At 56.8% G+C, this 26,414-nt stretch overlaps 2 protein-coding genes across 6 annotated transcripts; both read left to right on the top strand.

Moving 5' to 3' along the window:
* The first annotated feature begins 31 nt into the window (after positions 1-31).
* Positions 32-8,527, top strand: NES (nestin). Its single transcript, XM_058160023.1, has 4 exons — positions 32-944; positions 2,126-2,250; positions 2,873-2,946; positions 3,362-8,527. The coding sequence occupies exons 1-4, from the start codon at positions 138-140 to the stop codon at positions 7,273-7,275; spliced, it is 4,920 nt and encodes a 1,639-aa protein (XP_058016006.1). The 5' UTR covers positions 32-137; the 3' UTR covers positions 7,276-8,527.
* An 8,810-nt stretch (positions 8,528-17,337) lies between these two features.
* LOC131186670 (dnaJ homolog subfamily A member 1-like) lies at positions 17,338-24,576 on the top strand. Of its 5 annotated transcripts, none has more exons than XM_058160498.1 (8): positions 17,338-17,444; positions 20,041-20,191; positions 20,284-20,476; positions 20,902-21,006; positions 21,886-22,113; positions 22,466-22,696; positions 22,846-22,946; positions 23,230-24,576. In XM_058160498.1, exons 2-8 carry the CDS (start codon positions 20,060-20,062, stop codon positions 23,455-23,457), a joined length of 1,218 nt encoding a protein of 405 aa, XP_058016481.1. In that variant the 5' UTR covers positions 17,338-17,444; positions 20,041-20,059; the 3' UTR covers positions 23,458-24,576. The 5 variants fall into 5 exon arrangements, with proteins under 5 accessions (XP_058016481.1, XP_058016480.1, XP_058016477.1 ...); XM_058160497.1 differs by lacking the exon at positions 17,338-17,444 and adding an exon at positions 18,797-18,978; XM_058160494.1 differs by lacking the exon at positions 17,338-17,444 and adding an exon at positions 18,986-19,132.
* Positions 24,577-26,414: the final 1,838 nt, after the last annotated feature.

Below are 26,414 nucleotides of genomic sequence, written 5' to 3'. Positions count from 1 at the left end.
CCTCCTTGGCCAGGAGCCTCCCCTCCATATGAATAGCAGTGCAGAGCTGCCCAGCCCTTGTTCACCAACCAGGCTCCTCCGGTCGGCCTTGCTCTCTCTCTCTCGGCTGGACTCTGCCTCCGAAAGGCGTCTGGAAGATGGAGAGCTTCCTCAGCTCCTCGCGGTCTTTGGGAGAGGAGTCCCTCCAGATGTGGGACCTCAACAAGCGCCTGGAGGCCTACTTGGCCAGGGTAAAGTTTCTGGAAGAGGAGAACGAGCTGCTGAAAGCCGAGATCCAAGGCCTGAAGGGGGGCTTGGTGGAGACCCCCTGGAGGGCCAAGTACGAAGCGGAGGTGGCCACGTTGAGGGCCACCCTGAACCAGGCCTATCAGGAGAAATGCGTGGTGGAGCTGGCCAGGGACTCCCTCTACGAAGAGGTCCAAGAGGTGAAGAGCAGGTGCCAGAGGGAGAGGGCAGCCCAGGAAGAGACCAAGATGTTCCTTTCCCTCAGCAAGAAGGAGATGGAGGAGGAGAAGCGGGCCCACATTTGGCTGAGGGAGAAGGCCACCCAGCTGGAGAAAGAGATGGAAGACCTGGTGGAGGCCCACCAAGAGGAGCTGCTGAGGCTGGACCAGGAGATGACCAACTTCTCCCAGAGCTTGGACGGCTTCCGTGCGGCACCCGTCTGCTTCCAGCCGGTGGAAGTGGAAGACTACGCCAAGAGGCTCACCAACATCTGGAAAGGAGCAGTGGAGACCTACAAGATGGAGGTCTCGCAGCTGGAGGCTTCCCTCTGCGAAGCCAAGGAGAACCTCTGGAAGGCCACCGAGCGCAACCGGCAGAACCAGCTGCAGCTGCAACAGCTGGAGAAAGAGCTGGCCAGCCTCAAGGTCCGGAAGAAGACTCTGGAGGAGAGCCTCTCCCAGCAGTGGGCTCAGCAGCAGGGGGACGCCGAGAAGCTGCAGGTGGGTCTGAGTCTAGCAGGGATGCCCACCTGCCTCTTTGCCTGCCTGGGGTAGTTTTGGGACCAGCCCTGCCCCTAACGGCCACTTGCTGGGGTCACCCGTGGGCAGTTGATTTGGGAGTGGGCTGCTGGCACCTAGAGGGCTGGGGGAGCTTGGAAAAGGGGCTTGTAGGAACGTTGCTGGCAACAGGGCAGAATTGGCTGGCATTTCCTCTAAACCAAGGCTGTGATTCAGCCCTTGGCATCTGGTTGAGACCCAGAAGCTGGGGATGGGCAGTTTGAGGCCAGTGAGGATCACACATTGGCTGGGGAAGGATGCCCCCCCCCCGTGCCACCTCTATTCATAGCCTCTTTAGAGGGGGGGAGGTTGGGCTGTCTCCAGATGCCCACAGGATGCTTCACGGGGGTCTTGTGCACCCAACACCCTGTTTGCTGCTTGGATGTGAAGGACCCAATAATTCTGGAGGCCTCATTTTGGGGCCTTTTCTGGAAAGAACTGCAGATTTCCTTTGGCAGATGCAAATCCCAGCTGTCCCCCAAGCGGCTCTTGACTGCAGGGGCGTGGAGGGCTGGGAAGGGGGCACTTCCCAAAAGTCAGAAATGTTTTCAAAGAAAAAGTTTGGGTTCAAGTCAACACTGAAGGGGAAGGGGAAATACAGCCCCCCAGAGATGTCGGGCAGTCAGTCGTTCCCCCCCCTCCACATTCTTTGCATCCAAGCTCAGCAGGAGGGAGCCACGCCCTGACCGTGGTGGGGGGGATAGTGGTGGTCTTGGAATGGAGAGGAGGGGGCTGGAAAGCGAAAGCGACCTGCCTGGCCCCCGCACTTGAATCACTTTGCTGGACCAAATCTGAATAAAACGGGCGAGCTAAGGCTGAGCTTTGGAAGCGGGCCGGCCGGGATTCGAGGCTGAAGCAGAACAAAAGATTTTTTTTTTTTGGCCATGCTTGAAAACTGAGCGCTGGGCTGCCACACCCACTCGCATGCCAGGCACGCGGGATTTCCCTGCAGTTGCGGGCGGGGAAGGAGGGGGGTGGTGGAGTCCTGCTGCCTCAGAGCCCAGCTGGACCGTCCTGGGGGCTTCCTGCAGCATCCCCCCCTTCCTTCCCGCTGGGAGGCCAGAGGGCAGCTCCCCAGGGCCGCGGCTGCTGACCCCGCCGCTGTCTCCTTCTCTGCCGGACAGATGGCCATGGAGGCGCTGGAGGAGGAGAAGCAGTCGCTGCGCGGCCAGATCTCCCAGGTGCTGGAGGACCGGCAGCAGCTAATGCACCTGAAAATGTCGCTCAGCCTGGAAGTGGCCACCTACAGGTGAGGGAGGAGCGCCCCCTCGCGTAGCCCCCGGCTCCACCTCCGCAGCTCCCCCAGCCACACAGAAGGCGGGCGGGCAGGGGGCTCTAGAACAAGGCCAGGGGGCAGCCACCGCCTTTACGCACAGCACCCAAGAGCCCCCGGCCCGCTTCTTTCTCCTGCGCGACGGACGAGAGGCCCACACGTCTCTGCCTCACCGAACGCGCCTCCTTCCTTGCAGACGGCCTCGCTTCTCTCTCCCGCCCCGAAGCAGAATCTCATGGGAACCTCCCCTCAGCCCCCTACCCTTCTCCTTCCCCAGACGGTTCCCACACAAAAGGAGGCCGGGGGTCTTGTTGCATTAGCATGAGAATGGCCCCGCTGCCGGTAAGCGGGGGAGGGAGGGCGGCCAGCAAAGACTTCTCATGATGTCACCACCATCCTGCTCCTGCTAACCCCCTCCCCCTCCTGATTCGCGCGGGGGGGGGAGGAGGTGGGGGGAGCCTCCCAGCGCTGGGAAGGTAGAGAAAAGCCTGGCAGAGGAGGCAGCTGCGGGAAGCCAGGAATAACCCACCAGAATAACCCCCACCACCCGCGCCTCCCGCCCTCCTTTCCCGCTCAAGAATCCCTCTCTGCCTTGCAGGACCCTCTTGGAAGCTGAGAGCACCAGGCTGCAGCTGCCGGCAACTGATCTCCAGCTGGCCAGGGGGCTCAGAGGTAAGCGTGAGGTGGGGGGCTTCGAGGGGAAGCCTCGAGAGCCGTAAAAGTCTGAGCCCACTCCACCTGCTACAGAGCTGCTCTTCAGCAGGGAAAGTCGGGGCTTTGCTGAGCCAGAAAGAAAACTTAACTGGGTCACACCTCCCTCTTTGTATATACAGCCCCCCCTTCATAATTCATGGGTTGCCCTGAATTCCTTTTCACAGAGAAGGATAGCTAGAAAAAACCCCTGGCTGTTTGGGGGAGAGTAACCCATCCTCCCCTTCAGGATGCTTTGCAGACCTTTACCGAGACACTCTGCTCTCCTTCCCCCTCCGTGGATGGGGCAAAGTGGGTCAGTCTTAGCAGAGGATCCCCTGGTTCTACTTGAGTCCAGCGGCCTTTTTCTCATTCTCCCCGTTTCTGTTCCTTGCAGATGCGACAACCGAATCAACTCTCGGCAGGCTGCAGGGGCCATCGGTGGATCGGGGCCGCTCGGGGAGCCGGGATGCCCGCCCCAGCCCTGTCACTCTCCCTAAGCTTCGGGGCTTCCAGAGCAAAGTTGAGTCGCCCTCCTGGGGGGCCAAGACCCCAAGCTCAGCGGCCAGGGAGTTCCAAAAGGCCAATGCCTCCCTCCGGCACTCTCAGGCCACCAAGAGCAGCGCCGATGGGTTGTTGCCCCCACCAAAGGAGCCCTCTGCTTTTCGGCTGGACTCCTTGCAGCGCAGCCAGAGGGTGACGGTCACCCACACGGAGAGCCTGGCTCAGTCCGTCTTCTGCACCCGACCCCCACTGACTTTCAACTCCCTGGAGCCGGAGGAGGCTTCCGGAAGGTCCACCAGGAGCCTGGATCAAGGAGAGCAGAGCGGACAGGAAGTGAAGAGGGAGGCCGAAGGTAGAGGAGAGGAGGGAGAAAAAACCGCTAGAGAGAAGGAGGAGGAGGAGGAAGAAGAAGAGATACAGCTCAGCCATGAGTCACCAGCAGAGAGAGAAGTCCTGAACGGGCCTTTTCTGAGCCAGATGGTTACCAAAGCCGTAGAAACTGCGATCCAGGAAGTGAACCCCAAAGAAACCCGCCTTGAATCCAGCTTGCTCACGGCGGTGAAAAGTCAAGCAGATGTTTCTTCTGACAGCTCTTCCTCCATGGAAGAGGAGAACACCCTTCCCCTAAGTAGCACCGAGGGGCTGGAGAAGGCCCAGCAAGACCACAGAGCAGGGGGACAACCCACCGACCCCCTGGAGGAGTTCCAGGTCTGTGAAGACTTTGCAGAGGTCAATGGTGGCCAGGAAGCCTGGGCTGAGCTGCAAGGAACTGAAGAGGCTTGGCGAGCTCTGGAGGCAGAGGCCCCCTTGGCCCTGGGAGCAGAACCACTGAGGGAAGAAAGGATGGAAGGAGGAGCAGCAGCAGCAGCAGTTTTGGTCCCTGGAGAAAAGGAGACCGATGAAGAAATAGGGTCTCCAGAATGGAAGGAGAGGGATGCGGATGAGGAGCTGCCTGCATTATTGGTGGGAACGCTGGGCAACGCAGTGGGAGAAGCACCCAAGAAGTCAGAATTTGCCACGGAGGCAGCTACAAATGTGAATGGCAGCCAGGAAGGCTGGGAGCTTGGCAGCCCCCCGACTGATGTCCTCAAAGGAGCCCCAGAAGTGGACACGGAAGTGGAGGTCTATGGAGGAGCTGAAGATGTAGAGATGGTCAGCCCAGAAGATCTTCTCTCTGAGGAAAGGAAGGAGCCCCAGAATCCCCCCAGGGAAGATAACCAGGCAGAGCGGCTTGAGAATGAGCACCTGGAGGTGGAAGGAAGCCCAGCCAAGGAGGACCGCTCACCCACCACCCATACGGCATGGTCTGCAGGTGAACCCCAGAAAGCTCTCTTCCTGGAGGTGGAGCAGGAGAACATGGAGAGCCGAGAAGAGCTGCTTCATGAGACTGAGTCCGCTCTGCCAAAGAAGGAGGAGAAGGATCTTGATGCCAGGGTCTTCTGCATGGAAGATACCCTGCCCAGAAGCTCAGGGTCTGCCATAGATGAAGATGGCATCTTGGCAGATGAGCCAAAGGGGGTCGAGTGCAGGGAAGTCACGGGAGAGGAGGAGGAGGAGGAGGAAGAGGAGGAGGAGGAGGAGGGAGAAGGTGTTGTCGGACCTCTTCCCATAGAAGATATGGGAGATGAAGGAACAATGGAGACCGAAGGCTACTTAGATTTGGAGGCACCCAAAAGGTCCTTGGAACTGGATGCGACTTTGCCCGGAGAGGACGTGGCAAGCATCCAAGTGCAGGAGACATTCCAAGGAGAGCAGAGAACGAAGGTGGCTGAAGAGCAGCTTCTGGAGGAACAGAAGGAAGGAGGAGGAGGAGGAGGAAGGCTCCCAGAGACCCCATCGGAAGCCGAAAGTAGCAACCTGGAGGAAAGAGACTTGGTGACAATCTCTGGAGGGCCAGAAAGAGAACTCGTCGTGGATGTCCTGCAGATGGAAGATGTACGTGGGGCTGTTGTGACCGAGAACTTGCTGCTGCAGAAGAAGGAAAATGGCCCCGAGTGCTCTGAAGACAAAGGATTGGAGCTGGATAATCACCAGGCGGGAGAGCAGCTGGCCGAGGAGGCTGAAGAGCCCTCCAGGGAAGAGACCACCTGGCCAGAAGAAGTCCAAGAGGTGGGATCCCCCACAGAGGCCAAGGCACCTGAGGAAGGCTCCATTTCCCCCAGGGAGGATCCAGGGTCCGAGGAGACCCTCGAATGTTCAGACTTCATCCCAAATTCCCAGGGTGAGAGAGGTGGGGCTGAGGAGGAGGAGAAGAACGCCCAGCTAGTGGAAACATGGCCAGGCCACTCGGCTTTAGACAACGGGCTAACCATGCTTGAGACTCCATCCCTTCCTTCCTTGGAGAGGGAAGAGATGCCTCTTTTGACCCAAGAGACAGAGGCCCCCATTTCAGAAGAAGACCCTGCAAGCCGCCTGCTGGCCGAGGAAGACGGAGTGGAGGAAAGCCCTCCAAAGGGAGAAAGTGGTTGCAGTCCACAGGCAGACGGGCCCTGCTCAGAAGAGCCTCTGGCCGCAGGGGGTTCGGCAGAAGTCGTGATCCAAAGATCACCATTCACGGCAGACGGGGAGGATCAGGGCCCTGGGGAGGCTGAGATCCCCAGAGAGGAGGAAGAACCGGAAGGGGCCCCTGGCCTGGAGCCAGAGGAAGACCCCTGGCAGGAAGGAGAAGTGGCCAAAGGGCCAGCAGTGCCCAAGGAAGAGGTGGGCACAGAACTTCCTTTAGAGCCAGGTGATGGCTTTGGGTTCCCAGCGAATGGGTTTGACCCCAGCTACACCCAGCAGGAGGAGGAAGAGGAGGAGGAGGAGGAGGAGGAGGAGGAGGAAGATGATCAGGGGCTCTTGGAATCTAGTGACCAAGAGCCTACGGATGTGGTCCCTGCAAAGGTTTCACCCCTGACCAGCGTCACTGACTTGGGAGAAATAGTGTTGGAAGGGGATGGCTCTCCAAGTGGCCCAAAGGGGCCTGTACAATCTGACATGCTGGAATCCTGTGAGGACGAATGTTTCCATGTCTTGGACCCAGAAGATCTGATCCAGCAGAAATTTGTGACTGTGGAAGATCCCCCAGGAACCAGCTTCTCTGAGACGTTCCCAGAGGACATGGTGGGTCTTTCTCTAGAGAGCAAGGGAGACCCCAATATTCTGGAAATTGTAGAACAAGCTCTGGAGTTCAATCAAGAGTTGATGAAGGCAGCTGAGGATGAGCTGGGAGGCCTTGGCAAGGGGGCCCAACGCTCCCCAGAAGAAAGCTCATCTTATGCTCCCCCTGCATGTCTGGACCAGGGACCACCCCAGGACTCTGCAGAAGCTCCAGAAGGCTCTTCTCCCATCCCAAGGGAAGCCTACCCATTGTGGGAGAGCCAGGCTAATGGGCTTCAGGAGGAACCAAGCTTGGACGAGTTCCCAAGCGAACTTCTCAATGGCCTTGGGCAGGGCAAGACAGACTCTCCTGGAGATGAGGATTTTGTCAAGGAGGTGACTATCACCCCACAGTTCTGCACAGAGGACAAGTTCCCCATGAGAGAGACCCTAAGCCGGAGTACACTCCTAGTCCCAGCCGGTGAAGAAGGGTTTAAAAGTGGAGACACCAGCCCTGAAGTTCTTGAGAAGGTCACCCTGGATCAGGAAGGCCAGGAGCTCCTAGATGAGAACATCCTGGATGACCTACGGCAGAAGACCTGCATGAAAGGAGGGAAGGATACCAAGCTGGAGCCCATGCCCTTCCTCTTTGGGGACGAGATTCGGCGCCAACCCTTGGAATTCCGACCGGAAGGGGACCTGGATCTCCAGCCTTCGGAAGATGACTGAAAGGTCCCCTTTTGGCCAGTGACAAACAGTGTGATTCCTGCTAAACCTGTGACCCCCTTCTGTCTCGGCCCCACACATTTTTTCTTTCTTTCTTTCTTTCTTTTTTTTTTGTAGCTTCCTTCCTTCCCTCCAAATTTGAGATCGCCCCATTGACAATCAAAAGCTTGGATAGGCTATGTTTTCAGCCGTTTAAACTTTTTCCACAATAGGCTTTTAAAAAAAAAAAAGAATACTTTTTTAAAAGGAAAAAAAGGCACTCAAGTCCAGTGTCTTTTGTCTTCGCCTTAAGGGTAACCAGCAATTTGGCAAAACTTGTTTTTTTTTTTTTAAAGAAAATGAAATGTTTCATCTGGCTCTAGTTTTGCCCAGCAAGAAAACAAGTTGTTTAGTAAGATCCAGCCTCCTACCTTGTTTTTCTAAATGAGGCACTGCAAACTTTTACATCCCCTCCTCCCTGCCGTTATCTGGGCCAGAAGGGCTTCACCTAGTGCAGAAGACCCAGAATTCCCCAATAGAGCAGGCTGGCTGGGGAATTCTGGGAGTTGACGTTCACCCATCTTACAGTTGCTGAGGCTGAGACACACAAATCTAGAGGGAGATATTTTTTTTCCTGATCTTATAACATGCCAGTGTGCCTTACTTTAGGAATACATGGAACAAACTGGAGTTTTCAGTATAAATGTGATTGGATGCTGTTCCCTTCTCATCCCAGTCTCCTCTCTGCATTTCCCAGGAATCGCTTTTCCTGTTATCCACTCGCCTTTTATCTCTGTGGGGGTGGGGTGTGTGTGTGTGTGTGTCAGGACACCCATGTTGGCAAAGGTTCCTCTGCTTTTGAATGGGACAAATCTAAGAACCCTGGTAGAAATAGCCGGTGTTTCGGATCCTCGGAATGAACTCAGAATCTGTGGCGCATCTCTGCCAGACCCGTTTCATCTGCCCAGCTCACAAAGCAGAAGTTTCCCCAAGGGCGGGTTTGATTCAACCCCCTCCTCTCTTCTTAACGACAAAGGGTTCGAGCCCCCATCCAAACCCAGCCTAGCCTCAGAACATGAGCAGAGTTCTCCAGAGGAGAGCTAAGGACGGGAGGCCTAGAGGGATACTCCAGAAACAGGTTCCAGCGTCATTTCTCCTCCTGCACTTCAGTGCCTTCTACGATAAAGCTAGGGTGATAACACCCCCCCACCCCCCGGAGTTCCAGTCGGTGCCTCTGAGACACTAATAAAACAATTGATTTCTTCTCCTGTACAAACTCTCTGTGTGTTTTGCTTCACATCTTAAAGCTTCTCCCTGCGTTCGTTCATGGAAGGTCACTGCCACTATCGGCCATACTGGAAAAAATGCTGAGGAGGCATAAAGAGACAGGGATGGAATAATTTTCAATACGCACGCAGGAAAGACATTTTCCTGTCTGTTTTTCTGTTTCCCTCCACTCTCTCTCTCTCTTAGCTCTGCTTCGTCCCCGTGCAGGTTGAATATCAGATGTTTAACAGCCAATATTCTAGCCAAGGCAGGTGGGGAAGTGGACGAAGGAGGGGCAGCCTCTCCCTTCACCAGGCAAGATGGGTAGAATTCTTGCAGATTCTTCCTGGCTGCAGAAAACAGGTGCTCTGAGCAACTGCGGGCAGGGTGGGACTGATGACCTGCCTTCTCTGCTCCCTGGTGGGGACTTTTTATGGCTAAGACCAGATGGTGGAAGTGATGGAAGACCTTAAAATATGCATCTGACTACTGATGCAGCCGAAGCACCAGCTCCCTGCAAGAGCACAAAATATTTGGAGGAGTTGGGAGAAAGTTAAATGTGGCTGCCTCCCCTCCCCCTGCAAGGGGCAAAAATGGACAGCCCACCACCTGTTTCTGCACCCGTCACTTGTGCCTGTTTTTAAAACGCTGAAGCGGACCCGGGAGAGCTGGGCAGGGAGGGCTTCCTTCCCGTTTGGCCCAGCGTGGCAAACTGTTTGGATTCAAAGTGTTCCAAAGGACAACTTCTAACAGAAATAACGACGACGTTCTCAAAAATAGAAAATATGGAGCAAAGGCCTCCCTTTGAAACTGACAGCAGGCTGCAGGGAAGAAAATGCAGCTGCAAAGCCCAGGTGGCTGGTTTTCCAGGGGCAAAGCCTGCCACCCACAGCCGTGGCAAAATGAGGCGATACCGGGGCCTGGGGCAGGGGGGCTTCTGGCAGGTCCTGCCCGGGTTCCTCAGAGGCAGAAAAGGGCAGGCTGGTCATCTCTTGGGAAAGCAGACCTGGGCCTCAGCCAGGCGGCTCGTGGGAGGTGCAAGAGGACTGGAGGCTGATAAGAGGATGCCAGGGTGAAGCAGCCAAGCGGCCAAAGCCCTTGGCAGCTCTTGAGTGGCAGAGAGACAGGACAAGGAGGGATTCCTGGCCAAGTGGGCAGAGATCTCCTCCCTCTTGGAGTTGGGGGGGGGGCAGGAGAGGAACCTGAGCAGAGGTTTGCATTTCCTGCCTAGCGAGGAAGAGGAGGAGGGGGAGCTGGGCTCTGCCCCAAACTTCCTGATAGGTCCCAGGTCCTTCCAAAGGCTGAAGGGCTTGGCAAGCAGGAGCTGGCCTTGTGCTCCGGTTGCATCAGCCCAGAAGCCCCTTCCAAAGCCAGATAAGCCCCGTCCTCTGGCCCAGCCAGTCCTTTTAAGGGCAAATGGCAGGGCTGAAGTCAAACCTCCCTCTTCTATCAGGAACCAGACCTGACTCAGAGGTCTCCGCTCGCCAGGTGCCCTTTTTGGGGGAGGGGCATTGCCCTTATCGGGGGGGGGGGAGGGGGGCACCGGATTTGGCAGCTATGGGCCCCTGTGGAATGCAAGGCCTTGGTCGAGAGGGTAAGGGGGGAAGCCGAGCCTACTCCCGGGTGTCAGAAGCACAATCCTTCCCGCCCCTGGATAAATCTGGAGCCCCTTTGGAACTGCGGCCCCCAATCAAGGCTGAAGAACTTAGCGGTGGCTCGTCTAAGCAAGAAGAGGGGGGATCACATTTGCTTGGTGGATCTCAGAAATGGCTGTGAGTTGGCCAGAGAGGGAGGGGCCTGGGTGGGCACGCCCACAGGCCCCCTGCCCACCATTGCTGCAGATAAAGGGTAATCCCGAAGCTTCAGCTCAAAAGGGGCCACGCTGGGCTGTCGCATCCCAAATGACACTACAGCTCTGGCAGAAATCCCCTCCCCTATGGCCAAGCGCTTCAGTGGACCGCTGATCCTCTGTGATTGGGTGGAGGGGGCTTGTTAAGCCGCCTCCAGCAGCCGGATCATTGTCAGCTGCCACCGTCCCACACACCCTGGTGGTCTCTCCCCACCCATCCAACACACACACACACACACAAACAAACACATCCGTCTGGGCTGCCCCAGTGCAGGTCCTTTGTCTGCAGCCACAATTGGCCAGTGTCCATTCAATTAGGAGCTCTCGGTGGCCTGTTTCAATGGGGGCTGGGAAGGGCTAAGGGTGGGGGGAGGGCAGGATAGCCTCAAAGCAATGACCTCACTCAGCCCAACTCTGAACATACTCAGGGCTTAGAAAGACACGTGTGTGTGTGTGTGTGTGTGTGTGTGTGTGTCTGTGAGTAGTCCTGTGCCTCACAAACTCAAACTCTGCTCAGGAGAATCGGGCAGAGCTTTTGGCTGCCCAAAGCACTTGGCCTCCTACTCACCACCACCGTGCCAGGCCATTTGTGTGTCTGCTCCCTCGGTTAGCTGGCTTTCCCTCAATTCCTGAAAAATCTCATTTTGCTGCCTCCCCCCCCCCAAGTCAGGGAACAATGGAGCAATGTGGCCACATACACCCCATCCCACCTGCTGCCTGGTTGCAAGACAGCAGGAGGAGGGGAGGGGGGAGGGGGAGGAGGGAGAAAATGAAGTGGACTTAAGCCTGTGGATGGACATACTGGTGGGTTTTTCCTCCCTCCCCTTCCTGGCCATTGTTCTGTCCCCTCATTCCTCTGTTGTAGTCAATGGGAAGCCAGTCACTTGGGGGGTGAGGGGCCCCTCCCACCTGTGAACAAAGATTGACTCAGAAGTCCAGCTCTGAAGGCTGACCAAGAGGAATAGAACAGAATAGAATTTTTTATTGGCCAAGTGTGACTGGACACACAAGGAATTTGTCTTGGTGCATAGGCTCTCAGCGTACATAAAAGAAAAGGTACCTTCGTCTAGAATCATAAGGTAAAACACTTAATGATAGTCATAGGGGACAAATAAGCAATCAGGAAACATTATCAATATAAATCATAAGGATACCAGCAATAAAGTTACAGTCATGCAGCCATATGTATGGCCAGGACGGAGGGTAAGGGGCATCCTGATTTGTGTGCTGAAGCCAGGAAAGGCTCTGGGGGGGGAGGGAAGGCTGCCCACCCCTTGGACAAAGTGGGGCTCCCCCAAAGCAAGAGGGTGGCGTGATTGATCGCTCAGTTCCCTGGCCCTTGGAGCTCCTTTTGCTGCCATGGATTCAGAGGGGAGACTTCCCCAGTTCTGTGTGTGTGAGTGTGTGCGTGTGTATCAGTTTGCTATACTCGGGCAAAAAGGACCAGATACCCCAGCTCCTTTGTACCACCTCCCAGGATCTCTGTTGTGGTCCGCCAGCAGCCTGCAGAGCTGGAAAAGGAGTCGGACAGCGATGAGGCTGAGGAAGAGCGTGGGCCAATCCTGGAGGCTGGGGAAGGCCCGGATGAGGGCTCTGCGTTGAAAGCAAAAGTGGGGCCAGGCCATCGGGAGTGATGTGTGGACTCCATAGCCTCCAGAGGCTGACAGCAGTGAGGCAGAGGAACAGGAGGATCCTGTTCCTAATGCACGCGTGAGAAGAGCTGCCAGAAGGCAAGAGCAGCTCAAGCAAAGAGGACGACTAGGGAGTAGGGCCAAGAGATGATTGGCCCCTCCCATAAGGCTTAAAAGACCAGCAATGGCGTTTGGGCACTTTGCCGGACGACAATGTTGATAGTTTCGTCTTGTTGCATTTATTTTGTATAGGTGTCTTCTGAATATTTGCCAAGAAAGGCCTTTGGCAGTTTGCCTAATTGGACCAAGGTTGGTGATAGGACTGAGGAATTTGCGTTGGGAGGAATTTGCTTTAATTTAGTTGAACTATGCTGAGAATGAATTAATTCTCAGCTGTTCTAATAAAGTTTGTTTGTTTTTACACTGACTGAGTTTCCTACTACCTACTTGGGCCTGGGTCACAACACTCTGCACCAGGAGAGACTTGGGGTCCTTGGCCCCCTGGGGTCTGCCTGCCTTTGGGGACTGTGGCTGGCGTGAGCTGACCCTTTTCATTTCAGCCTTGCAGTGTCCAGGCAGGAGTTTCCCCGCCCCCCAGAGAAACCGGGCACCCTAAAGGATGAGACGAGAGTCCTTTGCTCCCAGATCTATTCTGAGACCCTCCCTAAGCAGGGAAGCATTTGCCAGGATGACCGTGGCTCCCGCCCGGTGGTCATCCACAGGCCCTTCCCGTCTGCAGCTGCTGCCTTCCTCAGCCCCCAGCCCAGCACAAGCATGCAGTGAGGAGGGGGCAGCCAAGATCACAGGAGACCCCCCTCACCTTTGACAGAGCTTCACCCGCAACAGATTAAAGCCTCACCAGCTGCACAGGAGGGGATTCGGACGCTCCAGAATGCAGCCCGCCCCCCCGAAAAAGGGGTCAAAGCAAGGGGGTAACTGAGCTGCCAGCACTCGGGTTTCATGGAAACAGGGGGGGAGCGGGGAGCAGATGCTGCTGCCCCTCCAGCCCCTGCCTGGGACCCTCCACCTCTGATGGGAGGCCAGGAAGAGAAGGCCCGACAGCAGCAAGGTCAGCATTGGGCTCCTTTCCAGGGGGCCATTTCGCACAGGTGGGGGCTGCCATGAAGGAGCCCTCGGGTGGGGCGGGGGGGGAAACCCTCCTGCCTGCTTCACCCTGACAACTGACTCTTTGTAATCCCTCTGAGAGGGGAGACGGTGCCCATTACAGGACCCCAAAATTGCCAGGTTTGCCAGAGGGATGCAAAGTGGCCGGGCCAGGAGGTGTCAGGAAACAACCTCGAAAGCAGCGGAGTTGGCGCCATCCATCCCCAAAGCCGTAAATATTGTGCTTTGCCTGTAATTATAAAGTCCAGCCGGAGAGAAGAGGAGGGACAAGAGGGGCGCCTCCAGCCAGCTTGGTCTGAGGCTTCCTATGAAGCCTGGCAGTGGGCAGTGGGGAGGGCTGGGGGCAATGGGCCCATGGGGACCTGTATACTGCACGAGTCAAAAAGAGGGCTGGGAAAATATTTACAGACCTCTCACATCCTGGACATAAACTGTTTCAATTCCTACCCTCAAAAGGACACTATGGCGCACTGCACACCAGAACAACTAGACACAAGGACAGTTTTTTCCCGAAGGCCATCACTCTGCTAAAGAAATAATTCCCTCAACAGTGCCAAACTATTTATTAAATCTGCATTACTATTAATCTTCTCATCGTTCCCATCACCCATCTCCTTCCACTTACAACTGTAACTTTGTTGCTTGTATCCTTATGGTTTATACTCATATTGTTTTCTGATTGCTTAATTGTAGCCTATGACTATCATTGAGGGTTGTATCATTAAGTGTGAAATTTATACCCTATGACTATCATTAAGTGTTGTAAGTGTTGTACCTTGATGAAAGTATCTTTTCTTTTATGTATACTGAGAGCCTATGCACTAAGACGAATTCCTTGTGTGTCCAATCACACTTGACCAATAAAAAAATTCTATTCTATTCTATTCTATTCTATTCTATTCTATTCTACTCTACTCTATTCTATGGGGGGGGGGCTGGAAGGGGGCAGTTCCATTGACTGGCCAGCCCAGTGTTTCCTCTCTGGTCCCAGAGCAGCAGGGGGCCAAGGCAGCAGGTGTGTTTGCCAGCTGGGCACGAGAGATATCCAAGTCCGCGCTTGGCACCCTGCCATTGGGCAGAGAAGACGTTGAGGAAGCCAGCACGGGGCTCCGGGCACCTGTTGAGTCCTGGGGGAGAAACACCCATCCGGGGGCTTCATTGTGGTGATGGAACCTCCTTGATTTCACTGGATGGAAATGGGACCAGGGAGAGGTGCTAAGACCCTCTTAGTGCTCTTGTGGGGCAAAGCCGAGGGAGCCCTGCCCAAATGAGGGTTCCTGGTGCTGCATGGAAGGGCTCTTCTCATCAGGGAGGCAGGCGAAGACCGGCAACTGGTGGACTCAGGGCCAGGAGACTCCTTGCCCTCCAGCACCTTTGGCAGCCCATAGAAGGAGATCCCATCAGCTTTGGTAAAGCAGGGAGAGGGACAAGCAGGCCCCCTCCTCCAGAAAGCCTCAGGGCCTCCATCACTGGTCCTTCTCCAGTCCCAGTCAGCCCCCACACCCCCAGGGGTCAGCTTCTTGCAAACATTCCCAAATCCAGCTTGCAGCCAAGAGGAATTCAAGGCAGGTTCAGCTCGCCCAGGGGAGGAGCAGAGTTTATTTTCACACCAGCTGGTGCCAACTGTCTGCCATGGTCCGGTTTCAGCTGTGGGGTTTGTGTGTGTGTGTGTGTGTGTGTGTGTGTGTGTGTGTGTGTGTGTGTGTGTGTGTGGTTGGAGGGATGATTTCCTTGCTTCCAGCAGTTTGGAGATTGCTGGTTGGTTCCTCATGCCGGGATTTTGTGCCCCTCAGTCCTTCAGATCAGCCCCCTCCCCAAAAACACATAGGAAAGAAACTCTGCAGATACACAGGAGAACTCCTGCAGGCATAGAAGAAAAGGCAACCAGTTTGGGTGGGCTATGGCTAGGCTGCTTGGCAACCCCCTCAATTTCTGGTTTCAGTCCCTTCGAGGGACAGACCTGAAGGCGTCTCCCCTGGCCCTTTGAGATATCCCACGGGTCCTGCATTGGCTGCAACCGCTCAACCAATCCCACCCAGAGAAATAACGGGGTTCGAGTTAACTTGGGGTAAAGCAGATGTTCCCCGGTGGAACTCACTGCCATGTGATTTTTATGAATGCCTCTTTCGCCTTCCCTTTGTGTCAACTTGCAGCAAAAGATGAAGAGGGGGGGAAAGGGGGGGCCTGTGTGTCTGTGGAGTCCAGGAAATGTGACTCTTTTCTTGTCTTTCTTAGGTGGCCAGCTTCCCCTCCCCTCCCCTCCCTCCCTGGCAGCCTCTGCAGATAATGGGATGACATCAGCCACAGGCAGCCGCTGACTAATGCCTCCCTCTCAGAAAAGGCCTGGAAATGCCATTATTCCGAGGAGAAAAGGTCGCCACAGAGATTGGCTGGAAGTCCCTTTCCTGTTTTCCTCCTCGGCTTCCCCCTCAGATGGAAGTTACTCAGCCCACAAGTGAAAAGGGAGAATGAAAGAGGCTTCTAATTTTAGCCTATTCTTTGGGGTGCTAAAAGCCACTATCTTTTTTTTTTGGAAGTCCTATTTTCAGAGGGCTCTTGTCCTTCAGACACTTCACTCCATCCGGACCCACTTCACAACCACAGACCGACTTGTGGGGATGGGGGGAGGGGGGAGGCTTTGCTGGCTGGAAACTTAGCAAGCCTCTGGCTCCCCAAAGGGTTGGAAGCGGTTGCGATCCCTTCCCTTGCAGTTGGAGGCCCCTGGACCTGGGAAGGCAACTGCCACCTGCCTTCTGCCACCCGTCAGTCCCGGAGGACCTTCCTGAGCAGCAGCAGGGGGCCCCCAGAGCCTTATCAGCCACTGGCTGGGTATGTGGAGCCGCTGCAGAGCTCAGCCAGCTGTCCAACTGAGCGGAGGAAGCCAAGCAAGGAGCCCGGGTGCCCCCTAGTGGTGCAGCCATCACCTTCTCTGGCGCCCAGAAGCAAGGCAAATCCAGAACAAAAATCCCTCACAGGATCTGTTGGATCACTTAAGAGGAGGATCACCAGCCCGACCCGAAGCTCTCTCTTCTAGGGTCCCTTGCTCAGAAAACCCTACCGGGACTGAGCTCCCAGACTGAAGTTTCAGAGGAAGCAACGTTGAGTTGCAACAGCTTGCAACAGATGAATCTGTCATCTGCACCTCTATAACTGTTTGGTTTGGTTCTGCAACCCAACAAGACAGACACAGACTTCAGAGGATCATTAGAACTGCAGAAAAAACAATGGCTACCAACCTGCCCTCCATGGAGGATCTGTATACTGCACGAATCAAAAAGAAGGCTATGAAGATATTTACAGACCCCTCACATCCTGGACATAAACTGTTTCAACTCCTACCCTCAAAACAATGCTATAGAACACTGCACACCACAACAACTAGACACAAGAACAGTTTTTTCCCCGAACGCCATCACTCTGCTAATGAAATAATTCCCTCAACACTGTCAAACTAGTTACTAAGTCTGCATTACTATTAGTCTTCTTATCATTCCCATCACCCATCTCCTTCCACTTATGACTGTAACTTTGTTGCTTGTATCCTTATGATTTATATTTATATTGTTTCCTGATTGCTTATTTGTCCTCTATTACTATCATTAAGTGTTGTACCTTATGATTCTTGATAAAGGTATCTTTTCTTTTATGTACACTGAGAGCTTATGCACCAAGACAAATTCCTTGTGAGTCCAGTCATACTTGGCCAATAAAAAATTCTATTCTATTCTATTCTATTCTTCTGATCAAACTTCTTTTAACAATTATATTGAGAACTATAATTATGATGTTCGAGAATGTAACCGGGAGTTGAGCAGCATATAAATGATAACTGCAATCAATAATATTTTTATCATTAGGTAATAATACTTCGCATGGTTGTAAATAATATTTCAGATTGCTGTCTCTGTAATAAATCATACACTCTAATGCTTTAAATTTATATCCTCCTGATAATTTTAGAAAGCAAATCATTCACTCCTTCTTCAGCGCCAAAATCCCGTTTCTTAAATGGAAAATCTCGAAACTGGCAACTTGCGGAATACATCGGTAGGCGCAGAAGGGAAAACTTTGTGCTACTTCCGCCCTCACGGCACCCTGGCCAATCAGAGGAGTCGGAGCGCCTAGAACAGGAGCCCAATCAAAAGCGAATAGGTGGACGTCACCGGGGGGGGGGAATGCCGTCCCTCCCGAACGGCCCAATGGTCACGGCGAGAGGGGGTGAAAAGAGGCGGGGCCTCTCCGGGAGAAGCTAGGCTGGCCAATGGGCCCGGTGGGGGGGCGTGGCCTCCATTCCAGACAGTTCTGAGCTGGGGGGAGGGAAGGTGAGTATCGTGGGGTCCGTCCCGTCCCAGCTGGGGAGGATGGGAGGTGTAGTCTCGAAGGCGGGATGGGAGGGGGGCGCCGTCGGGGCTCCGGTAGCCCGGCCGGGGGCGGCGGCGGCGCTGCCCGTGCCAGTCCCCGGTGGGCACAGCGCTTCCCCAGACTGAGCGGGGGTCGCCGGCGTTTGCCGGGCTCTCCCGGGGGGACCCACCGCTCGTGGCCTCTCCAGGAGCTCCGGCTGTCGGGGCAGCCGGAGCCCTCCCGGGGGAAGCTGCGCGGCTCACCCCGAGAGCGTCCGGCGCGGGGCTTCGGGCCACGGACGCTTTCCCAGGCTGGGCAAGAGGGGCCGGTCGGAGCTCCGGAGGCGGCATTCCCTCCCTCCGCCTGGATCTCGGGATCTCGGCAATTTCAGCTTTGCGGCTTGGCCTCCGCGGGGGAAAAAAGCCTTGAATCCGATGCTTTTTCGGGCTTTGATGTGGGAGCTGAACTCCTGGAAAGCGCCCCAAAGGAGAGCGGGGCCTCTGATGTGGGCCGGCTTCCTGGCTTCTGGCTCTGCCAGAGCCAGGGGAGAGGGGGCCACCAGGAGATCAAAGGCAGCTGGGAGCTGAGTTGGTTCCCGCTCACTCAGGAGGGCTTGCCAGCCTCTCCCATCCAGCCCCGGAGATGGAGACTAGGGGGAAGGGGAGGTGGGGGGCTAACAACAGGTCAGCTTCGACTTACAAAACCACAAGGGGAGCCCAAATTTCCCTTTACGGCTTTTATAATCGCAGTTGTGCGGTGAATCACATGACAATCACACTTCTTCTCCCCCACCCACCCCCCATTGATTCTGTGGGTCGAAAGCTAGCTGGGAAGGTCACGAGTGGCAATCGCATGACCCCGGGACATTGCAACCCTCCTAAATACATGCCAGTTGCCAAGCATCCGAGTTGTGACCGTGGGGGGGATGCAGCAACGGTCATAAGTGTGAGGTCCGGCCCATTCTTTTCACTGCTGTTTTTACTTTGAGCGGTCGCTGAATAAAAGGCCGTAAGTCAAGGACAACCTAACAACCCAAGGCATTTTGTTCCTTTGGAAGGACGCCATTTCTTCCCCCTCTCTTACTCACACTGTAACCCATTATTTGCAACAGGAGGCCAGGCGTAAATGAGTAGGTCTGCTCCTCTCCCCTGGGGAGGCTTCATTCTGCCCCCCCATGACATTCCTCCGCAGGCAGATGAAGCTCCTGCATGTGACCTGTGACTCCTTGCTTAGCGGCCCCAGAGGGGGTTAGCAACTGCTGGGGGGGGGGGCTGGATGAGCCCCGATGGCCCCAGGTCTCTCTGTAGCGGAAGCGTGAGTAAGTGTGCGAGTGCTTGGCAGGTGCCCAGCGTCACTTGCGCTCCTGTGTCAGCCGTCTTGTGCCAGCCTGCCAAAGGCTGTGCGTGGAGGTCTCCCAGCGCTTCCTTTGAGGCGGGGAGGGCCGGATTCCACGGCATCAAAGGAGCGCGGCAGGAGTTTGCAGGAACCGGTGCTTGTTTTGGCCCAGCTGCTTGGGTGAGGTGGCGTGAAGGAGTTCCCGGCTCCCGAAAGAGCTGACGGAGCAGGGCCGCTCTGTGGGTGGTGGCGGCGGTTGCGTCTCCTCCCCCCCCCCGCCCCACGCTTGGGTACCTGACGGAGCCCACAAAGTTGCCACCGGGGAGATTTCTAGGTGAGAAACTGTTCGCTCAGCAGCCTTGTGGATTTCCAGGGAATTGGGCCCTTTTCAGGCCTCCGGGTCAGGTTCCCTAAGGAGACGCAGGAGGACTCCGGAGAAGGTGGATTGTCGTGTCAGGGCTCTGGAGGGAGGAGGGCTGTGAGGTTGCCAAGAGGCAGCTGTGGGGCACTTGGGCAGAAGGGGTGGCAAGGCTGCCTGGGGATGGAGGGGAGACGGGCTTCGGGTCTTCTCTGCTGTGTTCAGAGAGGCTTCTGATCCCTCCCAGAAACTCTTGGGGGACCCCACCCCTGCCCTGCCCTGCCCATCAGGGATCCAGGAAACAGGCTGTGGGGCTGGAGAGGGAGCGGGGGCTGAGCCTGGTGGGGTCGAAGGAAGGAGAGAGGCAGCCTTCTGCTGCGCCGTGACTTTCCTTTGGGGCGACGGGCCCCCTGGGCTTGCCGAGAAGGAGCCCAGGAAAGTAGGGCAGGCCAAGCCGGCTGGGCCGGTATGCACGCCATCTCCTCCTCCATCTGCCCTCCACGCCCTGCAAGGCTGAAAACACACACGCTCATCCTGTGGGGCAGGCCGACTAATGAGCGCCTTGAGATGCTGACACAGCCCCACGCCCAGCTCCGGCTCCCTTGCCAGGCTATTAAGCTGGCCGCCATGGAGGCTGGGTGGAGGAGGACCTGAACGGTAGAGGCACGGCGGCTGCTCTGCTGTTGCTGCTGGAGAAAACCCTGCCGCCGCCCGGCTTCCGGGCCATTTTTAGGCTGCTTGTCTTTCTGTTTCCCCTCCCTCGGATTGGTCCCTTCTGTGAAACCTGCCAGCCGTCAAAGAGCCTTATGGGTCTCTGACTGATCGTCTGGTTGGCTGGATCCGCTGGGGGCTGCCCCACACCAACAGCCTTCCCTCCCCCTTAGGGCCCCGTCCGGCGGAAAGATGGTGAAGGAAACGGGCTACTATGACCTGCTGGGCGTCAAGCCCTGTGCCACGATGGACGAGATCAAGCGGGCGTACCGGCGCCTGGCACTCAGATACCATCCGGACAAGAACCCCAGCGAGGGGGAGCGGGTAGGTGGGGAGAGCAAAGTGGGCACGACAAGGGGGGGTGGGTTCTGCCAGCTCTGGGGTTGGACTTAGCTTCCTTCTCCCTCCTTCCCCAGTTCAAACAGATCTCACAGGCGTACGAGGTCCTCTCGGATCCTAGCAAGAGGTCCGTCTATGACCGAGGCGGGGAACGGGCCATGAAGGAGGGTGGCACAGCCGGGCGGGGCGGCTTCGGGGCCCCGATGGACATCTTTGACTTGTTCTTTGGAGGAGGGGGCCGCACGCAGGGCCCCAGGGTGGAGAGGAGAGGTAGGCAAGCTCGGCCGGAGGGGAGGCTGCTCTGGGACTGCGTGTAGGGCAGGTGGGCTGGAGTGGATCTCTCTTGGATGTGGGGGTTGGAAGGCAAATGATGAGCCTGATCCGGGAGAGGACCCCAATTCCCCTGCCTTCTCACCACCCCTGTTGGTGCAGAGGGGGGTGCTTGGTTTCCTGGGAAACCGCCCCCCCCGGGTGTGCCCCGATCGTGTCCTGTGGGGCTCTGGACTCTCTGAGGGAGGCCTGCTATGGCTGGGTTCCCCCTTGCACACCCGGCCCAGAGGGAACCAAGGCTGCTGACAACAAGCCCCATCCTGCCCAAATCCCAGGGGCTCTGTCATCGCAGCCACCGCCTCCCCCCCCCGCCTCTTCCTCCTTCCCGAAAACAGCCCTTTGTCTCTGGGGTTCTCCCTCCACAGGCAAAACGGCCATCCACCTGCTGACCGTCACCCTGGAGGACCTGTACAATGGGGCCACCCGGAAGCTTTCCCTGCAGAAGAATGTCATCTGCAGAAGCTGTGGGGGTGAGTGGGGCCACGGGGCTCTCCCCCCCAGGAGCAGGGATGGGGGGGAGGTTGGGGGGAGCTGTGTCTGCCAAGCTGGGAGACTTGGGGAGCAGGACGGACCTGTTGTTGAGCCCAAAGCTTCACCCGATACCCAGTTGAGCCCATGGGCCAAGTCTGCACAATGCACCAAGCTCTCTCGTCTTGGGTGTGTTCAGAGGCTCAGGAAGCCGCAAAAATGCTCCGGAGCTGGAATTAGCTGAACTGAGCTGTGGCTCGGCAAATGCATTCTGGGGCCCAGCAGCTGCGCGTAGAGCAGGGCTGGGTTCTACTTGCCTTTTCTACCGGTTCGCATTGCGCCCACGTGTGTGCTCTTGCTCTTCTGTGCATGCACAGATCGCTTTTGATGGCATTCGGGTCAGAGGGCGGAGCCTCCTGCCGGTTTTACTACCAGTTCTATAGAACCGGTCCGAAGCAGGGGCAACCCACCATTGGCGTAGAGTGGATTTTTGGGTGGTCCCCTTTCAGTCTGCTGCGCTTTGTTTCTGAGTGGAATTGGCTGGTTTTGGCAGGACGGTGAGGCCGGGGGTGGGGGTTGTGTCTCCAGAATCCCGAGAAGGCGGGCACCAGACAGCTGATGGGGAAGACCCGTCCTCAGGCAGGCAAGGTGTGGGGGAGGGCTCCTGGGACGGAGAGCCTCGCTGTGGGGCAGGGTGAGCGACAGGCTTCTCCTGTGCTGCAGCCCCTCAAGGGAGAAGGGGGCAGAATGGCCTTCCCCTGCTGGGCTGGAGAATCCAGTGGGGTTGAAAGAGGTGGGCCCCTTGGTAGGGGTCCGGGGTGTGTGCCCCCAACGATGCCATCCTTCCCTCCTCTGACAGACCATCCACTCTGTCTTCACAGGCCGCGGCGGTAGGGAGGGTCTTGACGTCCGATGTCCCAAGTGCCATGGGTCTGGCATGGAGGTCATTGTCCACCAGCTGGGGCCCAACATGGTGCACCACATCCAGGCCATGTGCTCGCAGTGCCAGGGCCAAGGAGAATGGGTGCGGCCCCTTGACCGATGCCTCGCCTGCAACGGCCGGAAGGTCATCCGGGAGAAGAAGATCCTCAACGTCCACCTGGACAAAGGTGAGCCCTGCAGTAGTGCCGGGGGGGGGGGGCTGAGCTTTGCTGGCTTCCCTTTCCCTCTTGCCCCTTTGCTGCGCCTCCCTTCCCACCTCCTCGGGCCCCTTCACACCCCCAAAGATGTCGGTTCAGTTACAGATTCCTGGGTCAGTTGTAATCTTGGTTAGTTTTCATCTTCTGGCTGATTTAACTCATTAACTCAGGCAGACTCAGCCTGTTGCCAAGTAACGGGCCCTCCCTCTTTTCCCTCCAATGTATGGGGAGAGTCGCCGCCTCACGGATGGGCGAGGGTTTACCCCACAGACTGGCTGCTCCTAGCCCCCGTCTCTCCCCCCCCGTCCCTCCCCCCCCACAGGCATGGCCGACCGGCAGAAGATCACCTTCCACCAGGAGGGGGATCAGGCTCCCGGATTTGAGCCCGGAGACATTGTGATTGTGCTGGATCAGAAGCCACACCCGGTCTTCCAGCGCAGTGGCAGCGACCTCATCGTCCGGCGGGAGGTGCCGCTGGTGGACGCCTTGTGTGGTTGCAAGCAGGTCATCCGGACCCTGGACAACCGGAGGCTCCTGGTCTCTTCGCGGCCCGGTGAGCAGCTGGGGGGCCCTCTGGGCTTGTGAGGAGGGACGGGACGGGCCCCTTTGGAAGCCAAAATGGGTCTCGCCAGTCCCTTTCCTGGGGGAGAGCCTGGATGGGGTTGCTGCCCACCCTTCACCCCTGCCTACTCTGCCCCACAGGCTGCGTGATCAAACCGGGGGACATCCGGTGCATCCCGAACGAGGGGATGCCCGTCTACCGCAGCCCCGGCCAGAAGGGGAGGCTGGTCATCCACTTCGAGGTACGGAAGCCCTCGGCTCCCCCCAGCCAACTCCTTTGGGGAAGTCTCGGTGAGGTCTTCTAACTCGCTAGTGTTACCCAGGGCCCCCCTCCCCCAACCTGGTTGGTTCCGGACAGACCCTGATCTGAACAAGGGGTGGAGGAGGATAGGGCCCCCCACAGCTCCCCGTTTCTTCGGTCCCCAATTCCTGCTGCTTGTCCTTGCTGGGAAGGAGCCTGGCTTTCTCGCCCCCTCCCTCAGCTCCAGCTGCCCACGCACCTGCCCCTCCCCCTCTGCCGCCCAGGTGAAATTCCCGGAGCCCGGCTGGCTGCCCTCCCACCAGCTGCGCCAGTTCCAGTCCTTCTTCCCCCGACACGAAGAGGTGATGGCCACCGAGGACATGGAGGAAGTGGAGCTGCGGGAGTATTTCCCCCAGCCGGATTTCTCCGGCCGTCGCTTCCAGAGTGAATTCAACCATGAAGGCGACTTTGAAGATCCTCTGCGCCACAACGTCCAGTGCCAAACCTCGTAGCCCAGCAGACAGAGCCCCCCCCTTCCGTGTGGCCTCGCAAGTTGGGGTGGGGGGTGAAGCCCAGAATGCCTTAAGAAGCACAATTGCCGGTGGATGTCCAGTCAGAGCGGTCAAGGGTGCAGAAAGTCCCTCCTTTGGCCAAAGGTCTCCAACCCTCTGGAGGTTGGCTGCCTCTGAAAATCCCTGTTTAGCTTAGGGAGGCCCCCAGCCTAGAAATCAACTTTAGAGCCTCAGCCGGACATTTCCCCTTTGTGCCCGACTGCTCTGGGCCTGCCCTAGTTTGCAGGTTCGGACGATAATGCTGGTTTCTCTCTAGGAGACCCCAACTCCAAAAAGAAACAAAACACTCAGCCCCTCCCCGTCTGCTGCAAGGCAGCTTCCTTTGCCTCCAGGGTTAGTCCTGACCTTGGCAAGGTGTCCCAGGGGCCGTGGGAACGTGTTCCGTCTCCCGGCTGATTTCTAGGCCATTTCAAAGTCTAGCCAAGATGGGGGGGGGTCTTGCAGACAAGCCAGGTGGCGGCTGACAGGCAGGGAGTTGGACCTCGGCACGTCTTGGGAGCCCCGGCAAGGGAAGACCCTCTGTTGACACCCATGGGGGACCCCTTCAGCTGCCGGTCTGATGGTGGGTGGGGTCGTGGCCCCCCCTTTGCTTTTAAGTGCCTTCCCGGTTGTGCCATTCATCCTGGGTGCTGCCCCATCCTTTCTCCACAATTGCATTCGGAATAATAGCCCCCCTTTTTTAGGTCGTATAGTCAGTGTTAGGTGTTAGCGGGGGTGGGGTGGGGGCCCTCTCGGCCTGGTGGGGTTGTCCAGGGTGGTCCTGCTGGCCCTGAGTCCCCGTCTGGCATGTGGGGCCAGGTGAGACGAGAGCCGACCCTCCTTGGTTTCCAAACCCAGCAAAGCTGCTGAGGAACTTCTGGGGTTCGTTCCCCACTTTTTTGCTTTTCCTCTTTTTTTTCCGCTTCTGCTCTTCTCTACCTCCTGTTTGCAAATCGCCTGGAAGAAGCGCAAAGACTTTGGAGCGTCTGTGGGAGTCGGAGGAGGCCCCAGGTGGCTCTCCGGGCTCTTGCAGAACTTCACTTGAATTTTGCTTCAAGGGAAACAAGGAGATTCTCCAGATCGCTGTCTGCCTGGTTATTGATACTGTCCTTCCTCCGCCGCCTCCTCTCCCCGCCCCCCACTGCTTTGTTTGGAACTTCGTGCAATGGGGCCCACCATCCCCTCACCCACTCGCTCGCTCACTCGTAGTGTCCTCTGGATCGGTGTGTGAATGCAGCCGTGGACACCGGTTGCGGCTTCTGAGCTGGATGGCCCACTGGGGGGGGGGGTGTCACAACAAGCCGATTCCCTACAAGGTGGGATGGGCGCAGGACCCAGCTGGCCCCTCCCCACAAACTCCCAGCTCTGTTTCCGAACGGGGACCAGGAGGCAGTCCGGGAAACGGGGGTGCTGGGGCTGTAGAAGGGAGGCTGGCTCGGACAAGGGAGGATGTGCAGACATTCCACCACCCATTTGATTTTCCAAATTTTTATGAGCTGTGGAAAGAAGCCTTTTTTCAGCCGCACGGTTTCCGATTTCCAAACGTAACTTACTTCTCTCTTTGAAAGGGCAGGAAAAGCAGAGCATGGCTGCCTGATTGTGGGCCTTACGGGGAAAGAGGGTGGGCGGGGATGCTCAGACTTACGAGTCCAGTGCACAGCGTCTCCCTGGTCCGGGTGGCTTTGCCTCCTGGCTGTTGGGGCCCTTGCAGAGGGTTCCACAGGGCCCCCCCAATCCTTGGGAATGTTTGGGCAAGTGGGCGCAAGGACAGGGAAGAGGGTGGGATGCTTGGGACCATCCCCCTGCACCTTTTCCGCCCCAGAAGGGCTGATGAAAGGGGCCGAGGCTTTCTCTTTTCTGCAGGGAAAGCAAGGAACCCGGCGAGGGAGGTCCTTGCTTTGAGAAGAGAGGGGCTGTACTCCCCAGTTTTTTTGAGGCATCTTCTCGGGAGGAGTCTCCTTCGCTGGTTTTTGCTCCTCGCAAGACCAAAGCAAGTGGTGGTGGTGGTGGGGGAGTTTGACCTCTCCCCAAGCCTTGGACAAAACTTCATCCCAAGGCTCAGAAGGGCTGGTGGAAAGCTGAGCGACAGTGAAGCCTGCCCCCTGGTGGCCACTGGGGGAAATCACTCCTGGAACAGAGACGTCTTCTAGGCCGGGGTCACCAACCTTTCGGACATCAGGGACCCCTACATTCATAATTTTAAGCCCCGCAGACCACTAATATGATCTGCCTGATGACTGGTTGGGGGTGGTTATGTGACTGGGTAGGCATGGCCAGCTCAATGTCACTCACGGGGGGGGGGGTGTGCCTCGCTGGCCTCTACTCACCCCTGCCCTGCCAGCCACTGCTCGCTTCCCCCCCCCCCCGGGCTCCTTAGGGCCCCAACAGGAAGCAGTTGTATGAGCTAAGCGGCCACCATGAGAAAGAACTGGCTCAGTTCAAATTGGATGTCACCGAGAAGGAGGCTCAGCAGAAGCACCTCACTGAGGACTAGGAGCATAGGCTTTCTAAGCTGAGGGAAGACCTGTGAGATTGCAAGGTCAGGTATTGGCACTTGGAGGCTCAGCAGGCTGAGATGGTCAGCCAGTTCCAGGCCATGATGCTGTCCCACTGGAACAAGGCCCTCCGGCTCTTTGCCACCAGTGGCCCTTCCCTCCAGCCTTCGCCCAAAGCCCCGCACCAGGAGGCCGAAGCAGACCTCAAGTCGGAATTTATGCCCCCCTCTGACCCACACAAAAAGACCCCAAAGGGGGAGATTCTCTGCAGCAACACAAACGTTCATTGCACGTATCCGGCCCAGGGGCCATAGTTTGAAGACCCCTGATTTAGTGCAACATAAAAAATGCAGATAATTTTTCTGCGGACCACCAACATTTTCTCATGGACCACCAGTTGGTGACCGCTGTTCTAGGCAGCAA

Source organism: Ahaetulla prasina, chromosome 17 (assembly GCF_028640845.1).
Source record: "Ahaetulla prasina isolate Xishuangbanna chromosome 17, ASM2864084v1, whole genome shotgun sequence".
NCBI classification, from domain to species: Eukaryota; Metazoa; Chordata; class Lepidosauria; order Squamata; family Colubridae; genus Ahaetulla; species Ahaetulla prasina.
Note: the sequence above shows the minus strand (reverse complement) of the source record. Positions and strands in the feature narration are given on the sequence as shown.

What these genes read in the sequence shown, in the direction of transcription:
- LOC131186670 (XM_058160498.1), top strand. Translation starts at nt 20,060, where the DNA reads ATGGTGAAGGAAACGGGCTACTATGACCTGCTGGGCGTCAAGCCCTGT. An exon ending in CAACGTCCACCTGGACAAAG is followed by an intron (nt 22,114 to 22,465) that starts GTGAGCCCTGCA and finishes CCCCCCCCACAG; the next exon opens with GCATGGCCGACCGGCAGAAG. An exon ending in CCTGGTCTCTTCGCGGCCCG is followed by an intron (nt 22,697 to 22,845) that starts GTGAGCAGCTGG and finishes TCTGCCCCACAG; the next exon opens with GCTGCGTGATCAAACCGGGG.
- NES (XM_058160023.1), top strand. Translation starts at nt 138, where the DNA reads ATGGAGAGCTTCCTCAGCTCCTCGCGGTCTTTGGGAGAGGAGTCCCTC. An exon ending in GGGACGCCGAGAAGCTGCAG is followed by an intron (nt 945 to 2,125) that starts GTGGGTCTGAGT and finishes TCTGCCGGACAG; the next exon opens with ATGGCCATGGAGGCGCTGGA. An exon ending in GCTGGCCAGGGGGCTCAGAG is followed by an intron (nt 2,947 to 3,361) that starts GTAAGCGTGAGG and finishes TGTTCCTTGCAG; the next exon opens with ATGCGACAACCGAATCAACT.